This window comes from Cydia fagiglandana, chromosome 1 (assembly GCF_963556715.1).
Source record: "Cydia fagiglandana chromosome 1, ilCydFagi1.1, whole genome shotgun sequence".
Classification (NCBI taxonomy): Eukaryota; Metazoa; Arthropoda; class Insecta; order Lepidoptera; family Tortricidae; genus Cydia; species Cydia fagiglandana.
Genome location: NC_085932.1, coordinates 3,208,593 through 3,220,984, shown reverse-complemented (window position 1 = coordinate 3,220,984; position 12,392 = coordinate 3,208,593). Strand labels below are relative to the sequence as shown.

The following is a 12,392-nucleotide window of genomic DNA, read 5'->3' as shown; positions in this document are numbered from 1 at the left end:
TACTGCCTAATCTGTGCAGTCCAACAGTTATTAAAACCGGGTAGATCGGGTAGAAATTGGGCAATAGAACTGTAATTTTATCTGGGATATATTTCACCCATTGTAAACTTGACTTGTAATGTATGTGTACATTATTAATAATAAATATGAATATGAATAAAAATAGTGCATAAGTAGGTAGGCCTTATTGGGATATGTCCGGTTCTTTCATCTCACGATATTTTACTTCGCCGAAAAGTCACTGCTAAATATGAAATATAATTTCGTAACTAAAAGAACCTACAAATAAAGAAATATTTTATTAGAAAGTTTTATTCAGAACCTAGTAAACGAACTTACAAATAAAGAAATATTTTATTAGAAAAAGTTTTATTCTTTGTAATCGAAGTCTGAATTAAAATATTCAATGTCACTTATGTTTGAGCTAGCTTCAAAACAACCAGGGACACTCATATAATCATCATCATCTTCATCTGAACTGGATGTGCTTGAATCCGGCACGTAGATTAGGAATTCTTGCATATCACCTACTTAGCGGTCTTTTATTCGAGATACCGTAGGTACTTTTACACAATCCTGAAAAAGAAATTACATATAAATATGCATAAAATGGCAAGTATCAAGACTATTTGTCAGTTATTTTAAAGATCATGAATGACCTGCATATTTATGAAAATTAATATATTTTGAATGAATATACTTGCCGATTATGTACCGGAGACAAGTTACTTAGGGGGCTTATTAAATAGGTAATTATTTAATATTAAATACAACATCAATACCCGCGAATAGCGGAAACACGTACCGCGATTTTTTGTAAGTCGATAGTCGGCTTTTAGCCGTTTTCTTCCCGCTGACAAAACCGAACAATGTTAAATATAATTTTCCTTGTGGTTTTATAAGGTTTAAGGTTTAAGATCATTTAATCTCATTAAGAATTTTACAATTCACTTGCACGAGATAAAACATTAATAATAAAAAGATTATAATAATATGGATATGAGCGTACAGGCACTAAATTATAACAACATTTTAAGACGTAAAAAAAAGGGTACCTGGTCAAACAACTATTTGTTGACCGCGCGCTTTGCATGCAACTAGTGACAATAACACCAAAACAAGTAATACATTGAGTCATTACAGCTAGATATTATTTATGTACGGTTTTATCGTGTTTTGAAAATATTTTATACATAAAACTTGCGGTTTTTGTTAATAAAAATATACATTGACAGAAGTTTGTTTACTTTTTACAAGACAGGTGTCAAAGGTTTGATTGCCATATAAAATTTAAAATGTTAGTTCCCGTTTCTGCCACGACTCTTCTCTTTCCGCACAGACTCTATACATAATTGAAATGCTAATGAATAATAAATATATTAGAATATAATAATATATTTCAATTGTTGCGGAACACATATCTTAGTAGGTATTTATGTATTTTAATTAAATATCTGAACTTTCCCTTGGTTCCCTGCTGGGGCGTGACGATAAAATTGTGATCTGATAACCACAATAAAGAATAAAAGTGTTTTTGTTCATTTTAGATATCGTCAAACCTTTGAAGTAACATTAAAATTGTAAGAAATGTCGATAGTTTATCGATATGACTTTATCGACATGGCTACAGCAAGGTGGTGTTAAATTGTTAATCGTACACTAAACAAAAGTGGCAACAGTGACAGCTCGCTGAGACACCGTCTATATATATATTATGTCTATGGTGCAGATAAATCGAACCGTGTGTATGACAAATCACTACGATAATCGACATACACACGGTTCGATTTATCTGCACAGTCGGACTGCGCAGTTTTATCGCAACGATTTATCGTTACGTGAGTAGCCGGGGTCATACACACGGTTCGATTTATCTGCACAGTCGGACTGCACAGTTTTATCGTTACGTATGTAGCCGGCATTAGACCCTCTATTGACTTAACAACAATATTATTTTTGATAATTATTTAACTAAACAATCGTTTCTTATTGATGGGTAAATTAAATATCCGGAGTAATATCTAAACGCTTTTCCGAAATGACAGATCCTATCACATCACTCCTCAAGCCGTTGATAAGTTTATTTTCTGCTAAGAAACTTATGGAAAATCTTATAGTCCGCAAGAAAATGATAAGAAACGATGATTGCGCTAGTTGCCAAAATAATTAACTTATTCGCATTGACTGTTCGAAGTGTTTTACTTGGAGCTTCATTCGTCGGACATGTAATATTTCTTGCAGTTGCAGGCGTCTGTACGGCACTGGTAAACTTCGTAGATAGTGTTCGAACGTTTATTCAGATAGTTTATGAAGACAACTTGCCGATCTTCAACGAGGACATACCCAACTTCACTAATGATGTTATCGACACGGTCGTCAGCCAAGTGGTGTTCGTCTGGAGCGGTGTGACGAAGGTTTACAGCGACATATTTCTCAAATTCAGTGCCATCGTGATCTCTATCAAGTGGCTAATAGACTCAGTGTTTCTGGTGATTTCTGAGGTGTTATACATTATAAAAAGTGCTGTGATATGTTTAGGGGATGCACTATGGTTCATAGTTACATTTATTCCTGTTCAGCTGCCTCAGCTGGTGAAGCAGTTGCTGAGGTACTTAACAGAAATAGCCATAGATGGGATTGTGAGTGCTTACATGACATTGTTGAAGTTCACAAACTTCCTGACTGATGTGCCTTTGGAGTCATTTATGGGTATAATTAGTGCTATTGTTATTGTGCGTTTGTGCATACATTTTAGAGAAGATATTCAAACTAGGTTTACATCACTTTATTGGTCTGTGGTGAGAAACAGTATGTACTTGTATCATCTGTTTTATAATTATTTTACTGACTCGGAGGTGAGGGTGATAACTAGTTTAGTGGGTGGTAGGGAGGCCCGTGTGAGGGAGGCGGAGGCCATTGTGCGAGCGGCTAATGATGCTGCGGATGCAGCTGATGCACTTTGCGTCATTTGCCAAGAACGGCAAAAATGTGTTCTGACACTGCCATGTCGCCACATCTGCCTGTGTAGCGAGTGTTGTATGAGATTGTATGGGTATCAAAGGACTTGTCCTATTTGTAGAACTTTCATTTACCACTCTGTTACTGTGTACTTGTGACAGACATACTGTACATTCCTGGCTTGAGGCATTTTCACAATTCCAATTTAGATTTACCAAAGATCGGGCTCACTTAGTCATGCTGAAATGTATCTTCTTACTTGATCTTCAAGGAGGCAATGAGACCTTGAGGTGACTTTCAAATAAAAGATAGTGTGTTACAAATTGTTCACTTTACTTAAAGAAGATTTGGATCTTCTAATTTGTTTTGTACAATATTGTTCTTATACAGCTATTGTAATAACTTTCTGCATAGTTGTGTTAAATTATACAAGAGATCTGAAATGTAAGAATGGATACATGCATTGTGTTCTTGTCAATTGTGTATTATTTTAATTTTTATGATGGCACTATACCTATTTAGTTGTGTTATTTGAACACTTTGTTTCCACATTCTTGTATAGCATTTATAAGTCATAACTATATAAATACAGCTAAGTGAAGTGCACTCATATAGTAGCAATCTCAAGATAAGAAACATCTGAATAAATATAATATATATGTTATGATTTGATTACTTATTCTAATTATAAGTGATAATTACTAAACAAAACAAATAATCTTTGGTTTTGATATTACTAAATATTAATTCTTATTAGTTGATGTTTTTGTAGGTCAGTGACCAATACTTGCAAATGCAATAATAAATTTTTATATTCATATTAATGTATTTTATTCATTTATTAAGTAAAAATTATTATAAAAAGGCAAATATTATGGCAATATTGTACTTAAGTTATTTGTTACAGGTAAGCCTTTAAATAATCTAAATTATAATAACCTTTGTCATGCTGGTCTGCCATTACGAACATTATTCAGAAAGTTACTATTAGATTCTACATCTAAAGTGCTTTGTCTCCTTCTTGCATTCAAGTTTAAATCCCTGAATGTCATTTGAACATCTTTGAAAGTGTTCAACATGAATATTGCAGTCATTACAACTAGGAAACCACACAGGCAACCTAGAATATCTATGATAGCCATGTTCTCCCATTCCCTGAACAGGATACCTGATGCTATAATAACTAATACTGTAAACATCACATAATATACCGGACTCACAACACTTGTATTAAATATGTCTAAAGACTTGTTTAGGTAATTCATTTGGATCATTATGCAAATTATGGCGGTTACTAATAACAACCAAAACATATAATGTGTTAGATTATTGGCATGGCCAGCAATAGTCTCTTTGATCCCTAATGCTACTGCTTTACAAAAAACAACAGTTAAACTGCCAATAGCTGAGCAGAGCAGCAAATACACAGCAATATTCTGGTTGCCATACCGGGGCACAAATATGACTTTAACAATTAAACATAAGAAAACAATTGTTGCCATGTAGGTCAAGAACTGATAGTCACTTAGTTTAGTAGTTAACTCTCTGAAGCTCTTCACTTCTTCAGACTTTGGTGAGTGTATAACAATTAGGACTGAACCCACAATGCAAAGGAAACAGCCAATCTGAAAAAAAAAATACTTGATATTTTTGATGTACATAAACTGCTGTAACTGGGACTGATCTGTAAATAACTAGGATGATATCATATTTTTCAAGTAAGTTTTAACCTTTCTGTTCAAATACTATGTTTTGTATACATTTGATAACACATGGTAACCCCTTAGCTAAAATAATTCACTTGATCTGTAATATTTTTTAAGGACTAGGAAAAAAATTGCAAAGATTTACCTTTCCAATGAAATTAAGGTGCTCCTTGAGGAACTTTGAGGCTAGTACTGCAGACACAAGCACACTGAGGGCTCCGAGTGGAGTAACAAGTGCAGCCGGAGCAAAGGCATATGCCAGTAGATTGGCAGCTTCCCCAAGACCCACTATAAAATGATAATAAAAACGTTGAAAATATTTTTAGTACACATTAAATTTAATTGTACACTGTACTATAGCAGCGATGTTATGATAAAACCTATATACATATTCTAACTTTGATTAATACTGTAAAGTCCAAGGGAATTCATAAACTAGTGCAGTGTGAGAATACTAGTACGTGTTTAGTATGTGAAATACAGGTAAATAAGAAAAAAACTTACTCGACAAAAATCCTAACCACCAGAGCCATTGTTTAAGATACGCAAAGCCGCCGGCTGATGCTCTAACGTTTCCACTTGCGCTAATTTTTTTTAATGCCACTTTTTTAATAATAAAACTGGATCCGATGAACAAACTTGAAGACACTGCTAACGATAGTCCAATTAAAAAAGATGCATTATCGTATGCTTGTCCATCTACAGTAATTTGCTCCATTGTTAGTTACTTAATTGTAAATTATTTGATGAACAAGTTATTTTCTACACGAAAGACCAACATTGAATACGATTTAGTCTGTGAAATAAGTTGGTGAATCATTTAGGTACACCCTTTTGCTTTTGGTCAAAGAATAGGTGTCTTGATGATATGGTAATGATTAAAAGTAGTTTATAATTACATTGATAATAACGATAAGATTATAAAGTGATTCATATTCAGTTCTACGAGGAGAGGGAAGCAGCAAGTGGCAAGTGACGTTAATGACAGCGGCAAGGGGGTATGTTCAAAATCGGTAGAGTTGAGAAAAGACCTTTTAGGATACAGACTTCTATGGAAATTCTAGCACACTAGCAGGGTACATCGATATATTGCAATCAAATTACCCCGATCTGGAGGCCTACCGCGAAAACCGAAATTTGCATATTGCGGGGATCTTACTCTTTTACTCTCATTAAGACCTCATTAGAGTGACAGAGAAAAATGCCCGCAATTGCCCGGACTTTGATACAGACTTCTATGGAAATTCTAGCACACTAGCAGGGTACATCGATATATTGCAATCAAATTGCAATATAAATGTACCCCGATCTGGAGGCCTACCGCGAAAACCGAAATTTGCATATTGCGGGGATCTTACTCTTTTACTCTCATTAAGACCTCATTAGAGTGACAGAGAAAAATGCCCGCAATTGCCCGGACTTTGATTTTCGCGATTACAGCCTTGATCGTGAAAACACAACTTTAATAAAGCCCTAACACACTACCGCACCGCACCCGTAAGTGAGAGCGAAAAAGAGATATGCGTGCGGTGCGGTAGTGTGTTTTGGCTATTATGGTCGTTTAAAAAAAAAGTTGTATTGTCTCTGGACTTTCGTAACATTTCCCGCGCATTTTTCTGTCATGACATTTTTATTTCCGTTCCGTTGGAGTACCAGCTGAAGCGGGACCTTTCCTTTGTTTAATTTAAATAAGTGGCCTATTTGTTTAATTTGTGTCCCATTTATAACATCACAAGATGGTTGGAAAGATGAACAAGCTATATGTTCATAAAAGAGGTAAGTCGACAACAATTTTTACTGCAAAGTTTTCGATTTTACTTTGCTATGAAAATAGCCTGCATGCCGGGGTCAACAGACTAATGGGTCCGAATTTGGAAGAATTGTGATACTTACTAATAGAAATATACGATGTCGTTGTAACCTATGTTCAATATTGTTGGAATTCAATAAGCTAAGGTTAGATTTAAAACACCTGGCATTAAGTATTTGTAGTCACGGTTCTACCAAGAATCATGTTTGACCAATGGTATAAAAATTGAAGATGTATTTTATGAGGGTATACCTTTCCTTGGAATGGCATTGTTTGGTAGGTATAAGCAAAAAAAATCTATTGTTGCCATTACAATGCCCTCAGGTCGAGACTTAACGTTGAATTGAATGAATCAAAGAGCACACATTTGATACACGCATGTCTCGACTTGCTCGCTTGCCATTCGGTTCGATAATAAGTCACCGAAATAGAAATCTTATCAAGCAGTAAACATGTGTGATTCATCTATATTAGGTTTTTGCAATATTTACTAGATCCCACAGAATAGTAAATGAATATATTTTTGTTTCCTTTTTTTTAATTATTGTAGTAGTCTATAGGATAACTTTCCGAATTTTGCAGGTGGGAGGGTAGAGGAGGTTCATATTGATAAGATAACATCGAGGATCAAGAAGCTGTGTTATGGACTGAATATGGATTTTGTGGATCCTGTAAGTATGTATATAAGTACAACTTAGTCATGGAAAACCGAGCCATGAAATTCAAGAATTGAATTAATCTTACTAGTTTTTAGGGTTCCGTACCCAAAGGGTAAAACCCTATTACTATTACTAAGACTCTGCTGTCCGTCCGTCCGTCTGTCACCAGGCTGTATCTCACAAACCGTAATATCTAGACAGTTGAAATTTTCACAGATGATGCATTTCTGTTGCCGCTATAACAACAAATACTAAAAACAGAATAAAATAAAGATTTAAGTAGGGCTCCCATACAACAAACGTGATTTTTGACCGAAGTTAAGCAACGTCGGGCGGGGTCAGGGTGACCAATTTTTTTTTGCCTTTTTTTGCATTATGGTACGGTACCCTTCGTGCGCGAGTCCGACTCGCACTTGCCCGGTTTTTTTATATATGTGTTGTATCAAAAAATATTTTGAAATGAAAAATCACTCATAAATTTGTATAAGTTTTGATTTGATTAAGAAAACTAAAACATCAAACACAACATTGGTAACATAACTTTATCTCAAGTGCATGAAGTGCTCTTTAAATGCCGTCCAGCCAAAGTTTATTATGAAACACATATGCACATACACTCATTAAGTACAGTGTATGTATTGAGGAGATATAATTAGTTATATCTTTCTTCATAAAGGATATTAGTCAGCTAGATAAGCTCTCATCACACAAAGGGTAACTTAGATGGAGAGCCTGCAACATGACATGACAGTTATCTGGTTATATTTAATTAAATTTAAGTTTCTTTTTTAATTAATCACATATTTAGCAGATGCATCTGCTGTGACAGACTGCTAAATTAGCAATACTGCTACATAGGCTGTATCCGGACGTCGTTCCGCCATTTGGTGTCAGAGTATCTACTTGTGACCTGAGTTGTTAAATTCTGCATATTTTAGGTTTAGGTAGGTATGTATATCAGATTTTTCTCAAACATTCACTTCCCCAGGTCTCCATAACCCTGAAAGTTATAGGCGGCATATACTCTGGTGTGACCACTGTGGAGTTGGACAACCTGGCAGCGGAGACTGCAGCCACCATGACCACTGACCACCCTGACTATGCTGTGCTTGCTGCTCGGCTGGCCATCTCTAACCTGCACAAGGAAACCAGGAAACACTTCTCAGGTAAATATGGGATGTTGTAAGTTTTTTTTTAAGGGGTTTTGTCACGCAGTGACGATGTCACCCCCGTAATGAGGTCTAATAGTAATAATGACGTAGTAGTGAAGTATTACCTACACCTTGTAAGTTAAATTTGTTTTGGCATTCAATAGTAGTTAGTACAGTAGGGACACTCGCTCAAGCGCTGGGTGGATGATATTAAGAAAATTGCCGGAATGGGGTGGCCACAAGTGGCCCAAGACGAGATAGAGGGGCAGTGAATGTGTTAATGGATCACAAATAAAAGGCTTTTTATTTTATAGTACAGTTGTCAAAGATATCTCGTGATACTCTATTATTTCGGTGGATTGCCCATGTTTCTTTAACTCAGCAGCAAAAACAAATGATATGACAATGTTTTATTTATAATGATATAGTCCTTTTTTCCTCAACGGCATCCGAGCTACATCTTATGCTAGAAGATCTTAGCAACGCAAGCCTCGAGGTTGGACTGAAGATGAATATGTCAAAGACCAAAGTCATGTCCAACAGCACAAAACGTAAGATTGAGGTAAACGGAGAACACATTGCATATGTCCATGAATACCTTTATTTGGGCCAAATAGTCTCTTTCCAGGCGCGACAAGAAAAAGAGGTCGATAGACGGACCGAGAACGCCTGGAAGAGCTATTGGTCCATGAAACATCTCATGAAAGGAGACCTACCTCTGTCACTCAAACGTAGGCTCATGGACATGTGCATACTTCCAATCCTCACTTACGGTGCTCAGACTTGGTCTTTGACGGAAGCTCAGAAGTCCAAACTCGGGGTTTGCCAGAGAGCTATGGAGCGCAGCATATTAGGTGTGAAACTAAGGGATCGCATCCGGAACACCACGCTGCGCTCTAAAACTCAGATAATAGATGTAGCTCGAAAAGCGGCCAAGCTAAAGTGGGATTGGGCTGGTCATGTCTGCCGCATGCCGAACGACTTGTGGGCCAAGTTAACCACAGAGTGGGTGCCCCACGAGTCAAACCGGGGATCCGGCAGACCTCGTCGGCGATGGCGGGATAACTTAAAAGACTGGCCAGATATAGCTCATAACCGGGACGAGTGGAAGGAGAGGGGGGAGGCCTTTGCCCAGCAGTGGGACACAACAGGCTCATAATAATATAATAATCTACGGCCCCACGCACGCCTCCCAAAAGTCCGGGACCCCATGGTCCCGAGATCTGGAAAGGACAAACAAATAATAATAATTTATTTATAAATAAATCTATAAATTAAATCAATTTTTCAGATGTGATAACTGACTTGTACAACATCATCAACCCTCACACCAAGAAACGGACACCGATGATTTCAGACTTTCATTATGAACTTGTAATGAAACATAAGGAGCGCCTGGATTCTGCTATTGTCTATGACAGGGATTTCAAATACAACTATTTTGGCTTTAAAACCCTGGAAAGATCATATCTCTTGAAGATAAACAACAAGGTACCTATTTATTTTCATTTTTTTACTCATCTATTCAAATTACAATTAATAAAAGATATATTTTAGAAATTTTGTACAGGTAAAGATTTTCAAGGTGATTTGAAACTTCATTGCTGTTAAAATTGTTCAGTTCTACCGTTAGGGTAGATGTCGCTACGCGACTATTTAAGGCTGATCTACGACGTGTAATATCGCCGTGATCGGGTAAACTTCGGTAGCTAAGTTGATGGAGCGATGGGCTGGTGTCCCAGGGCCGCAAGTTCGTATCTTAGCCAAGGCTTTTCCTTATTTTAGCTAACGAACTAATTTTAGATTTGATTATTGTATTTCCTTATTGTTGTCATTTTTTTTTTCTGGCTTACTCCCTGCAATTTTGCACAGGGTGAATTTGCCAATGTCGGTGTTGACTTTCACACGTGAGGAGAAGTATAGGGATTTTGCATTTGTTGTCACTTATTAATTAGTTTAATTATTTGTCATCACTATCTGTCCTATAAAACTTGATCGTCAATCTTGTCTAATACTATTCACAGGTGGCAGAGAGGCCCCAACACATGCTGATGCGAGTCGCGATCGGTATTCACGGTGAGGACATCGACGCCGCCATCAATACTTACAATCTACTCTCCGAGAAATATTTCACCCACGCCAGTCCCACCCTGTTCTCCGCGGCCACCCCTCGCCCACAGCTATCATCCTGCTTCCTCATCGCCATGAAGGATGACAGCATCGAGGGCATCTACGACACGCTCAAGCAATGCGCACTTATATCCAAGTCCGCCGGGGGCATCGGCGTGCACGTGCACTGCATCAGGGCTAAAGGCACGTACATCGCCGGCACCAACGGCGTGTCCAACGGACTAGTGCCCATGTTGAGAGTGTACAACAACACGGCTCGGTACGTGGACCAGGGCGGCAACAAGCGGCCCGGAGCCTTCGCCGTCTACCTCGAGCCCTGGCACGCTGACATATTCGAATTCCTCGACTTGAGGAAAAACACCGGGAAGGAGGAAGTTCGCGCGCGCGAACTGTTCTATGCCTTGTGGATCCCGGACCTCTTCATGAAGAGGGTCGAGGCCAACCAGAACTGGAGCCTTATGTGCCCGCACGACAGCCCAGGGCTCGCCGACTGCTGGGGAGAAGAGTTTGAAGCCCTCTATGAAAAATATGAGCAAGAAAATCGATTTGTGAAACAGGTGAAAGCACAAATTCTATGGAAAGCTATTATTGAGGCGCAGGTAGAAACCGGAACACCTTTCATGCTTTACAAGGATTCTTGCAACAGAAAGAGCAATCAGAAGAATCTGGGAACTATCAAATGCAGCAACCTTTGCACCGAAATCGTTGAGTACACGTCCCCAGATGAGGTTGCAGTCTGTAATTTAGCTTCAATAGCTTTGAACATGTTCGTGAATGATGACAAAACGTACAACTTCGAAAAATTGAAGGATGTGACCAAAACCATTACACAGAATTTGAACAAAATAATTGACGTGAACTTCTACCCGGTCCCAGAGGCTAGAAACTCCAACATGAGGCACCGACCGATCGGAATCGGAGTCCAGGGCTTGGCCGACACTTTTGTTTTGATGAGGCTGCCGTATGAGAGTGAAGCCGCGATTAAACTGAATCAGCAAATATTTGAGACCATTTACTATGGAGCCTTGGAGGCTAGTTGTGAGTTGGCGGAGAAGCTCGGAGTTTACGAGACTTACCAAGGAAGTCCGGCCAGCCAAGGCATACTGCAGTACGACCTGTGGAACAAGACCCCTACTGACCTATGGAACTGGGGTGCTCTCAAAGAGAAGATTGCAAAACACGGCCTTCGCAACTCCCTCCTCCTGGCTCCCATGCCCACAGCTTCAACTGCGCAAATATTAGGGAACAATGAATCTTTTGAGCCGTTCACATCCAATATTTACCAAAGAAGGGTTCTGTCTGGCGAGTTCCAGGTCGTCAACCATCACCTGCTACGAGACTTAACCGAGGCGGATTTGTGGGACGAAGATATGAAGAACCTCATCATCCACAACAACGGTTCCATACAGAACATAGAGACTATTCCCAAAGAAATTAGAGATTTGTATAAGACTGTTTGGGAGATTTCCGTAAAAACGACCATTCAGATGGCTGCAGATAGAGGCGCATTTATAGATCAGAGTCAGTCATTCAATATCCACGTGGCTGAGCCGAACTACGGCAAGCTCACGTCCATACACTTCTACTCTTGGAAAATGGGTCTGAAAACTGGCATGTACTACCTGCGGACCAAGCCGGCCGCGAACGCTATCCAGTTTACTGTTGACAAAGCTAAAGCCAAAGCAAGGGTCACAAACGGAAACACCAACGGCACTACGAATGGCAATGCTGATAGAGACGAAGCCAACATGGCGGCAATCACCTGCTCCTTACAGAACAAAGACGACTGCCTAAGTTGTGGATCTTAAAAAAACAATCTTGATAATTGTAAGTTAATATTTTGTAAGCTAGAATTATGCATGAAACCATAATGTGGATAAAATACCTTTAAGTTTGTAATTAAGTGTAATAATGTTAGAATAAGTGTAATAATGTTAGAATACGTGTAATAATGTTAAAATAAGTGTAATAATGTTAT

General features: G+C 38.3%; 3 protein-coding genes across 3 annotated transcripts; 2 read left to right on the top strand and 1 right to left on the bottom strand.

Moving 5' to 3' along the window:
- Positions 1-1,965: 1,965 nt before the first annotated feature.
- LOC134676244 (uncharacterized) lies at positions 1,966-3,778 on the top strand. Its single transcript, XM_063534617.1, has one exon. It carries the CDS (start codon positions 2,142-2,144, stop codon positions 3,114-3,116), a length of 975 nt encoding a protein of 324 aa, XP_063390687.1. The 5' UTR covers positions 1,966-2,141; the 3' UTR covers positions 3,117-3,778.
- A 113-nt stretch (positions 3,779-3,891) lies between these two features.
- On the bottom strand, positions 3,892-5,624 carry LOC134676167 (magnesium transporter NIPA2). Its single transcript, XM_063534507.1, has 3 exons — positions 5,169-5,624; positions 4,810-4,952; positions 3,892-4,583 (listed from the first exon to the last, which is right to left on the bottom strand). Exons 1-3 carry the CDS (start codon positions 5,380-5,382, stop codon positions 3,903-3,905), a joined length of 1,038 nt encoding a protein of 345 aa, XP_063390577.1. The 5' UTR covers positions 5,383-5,624; the 3' UTR covers positions 3,892-3,902.
- A 662-nt stretch (positions 5,625-6,286) lies between these two features.
- LOC134676073 (ribonucleoside-diphosphate reductase large subunit) lies at positions 6,287-12,286 on the top strand. Its single transcript, XM_063534391.1, has 5 exons — positions 6,287-6,440; positions 7,057-7,145; positions 8,122-8,299; positions 9,576-9,775; positions 10,309-12,286. The coding sequence occupies exons 1-5, from the start codon at positions 6,401-6,403 to the stop codon at positions 12,220-12,222; spliced, it is 2,421 nt and encodes an 806-aa protein (XP_063390461.1). The 5' UTR covers positions 6,287-6,400; the 3' UTR covers positions 12,223-12,286.
- Positions 12,287-12,392: the final 106 nt, after the last annotated feature.

What these genes read in the sequence shown, in the direction of transcription:
- LOC134676073 (XM_063534391.1), top strand. Translation starts at nt 6,401, where the DNA reads ATGGTTGGAAAGATGAACAAGCTATATGTTCATAAAAGAG. An exon ending in ATATGGATTTTGTGGATCCT is followed by an intron (nt 7,146 to 8,121) that starts GTAAGTATGTAT and finishes TCACTTCCCCAG; the next exon opens with GTCTCCATAACCCTGAAAGT. An exon ending in AACCAGGAAACACTTCTCAG is followed by an intron (nt 8,300 to 9,575) that starts GTAAATATGGGA and finishes TCAATTTTTCAG; the next exon opens with ATGTGATAACTGACTTGTAC.
- LOC134676244 (XM_063534617.1), top strand. Translation starts at nt 2,142, where the DNA reads ATGATTGCGCTAGTTGCCAAAATAATTAACTTATTCGCATTGACTGTT.
- LOC134676167 (XM_063534507.1), bottom strand. Translation starts at nt 5,382, where the DNA reads ATGGAGCAAATTACTGTAGATGGACAAGCATACGATAATGCATCTTTT. An exon ending in GTGGTTAGGATTTTTGTCGA is followed by an intron (nt 4,953 to 5,168) that starts GTAAGTTTTTTT and finishes ATCATTTTATAG; the next exon opens with TGGGTCTTGGGGAAGCTGCC. An exon ending in ACCTTAATTTCATTGGAAAG is followed by an intron (nt 4,584 to 4,809) that starts GTAAATCTTTGC and finishes TTTTTTTTTCAG; the next exon opens with ATTGGCTGTTTCCTTTGCAT.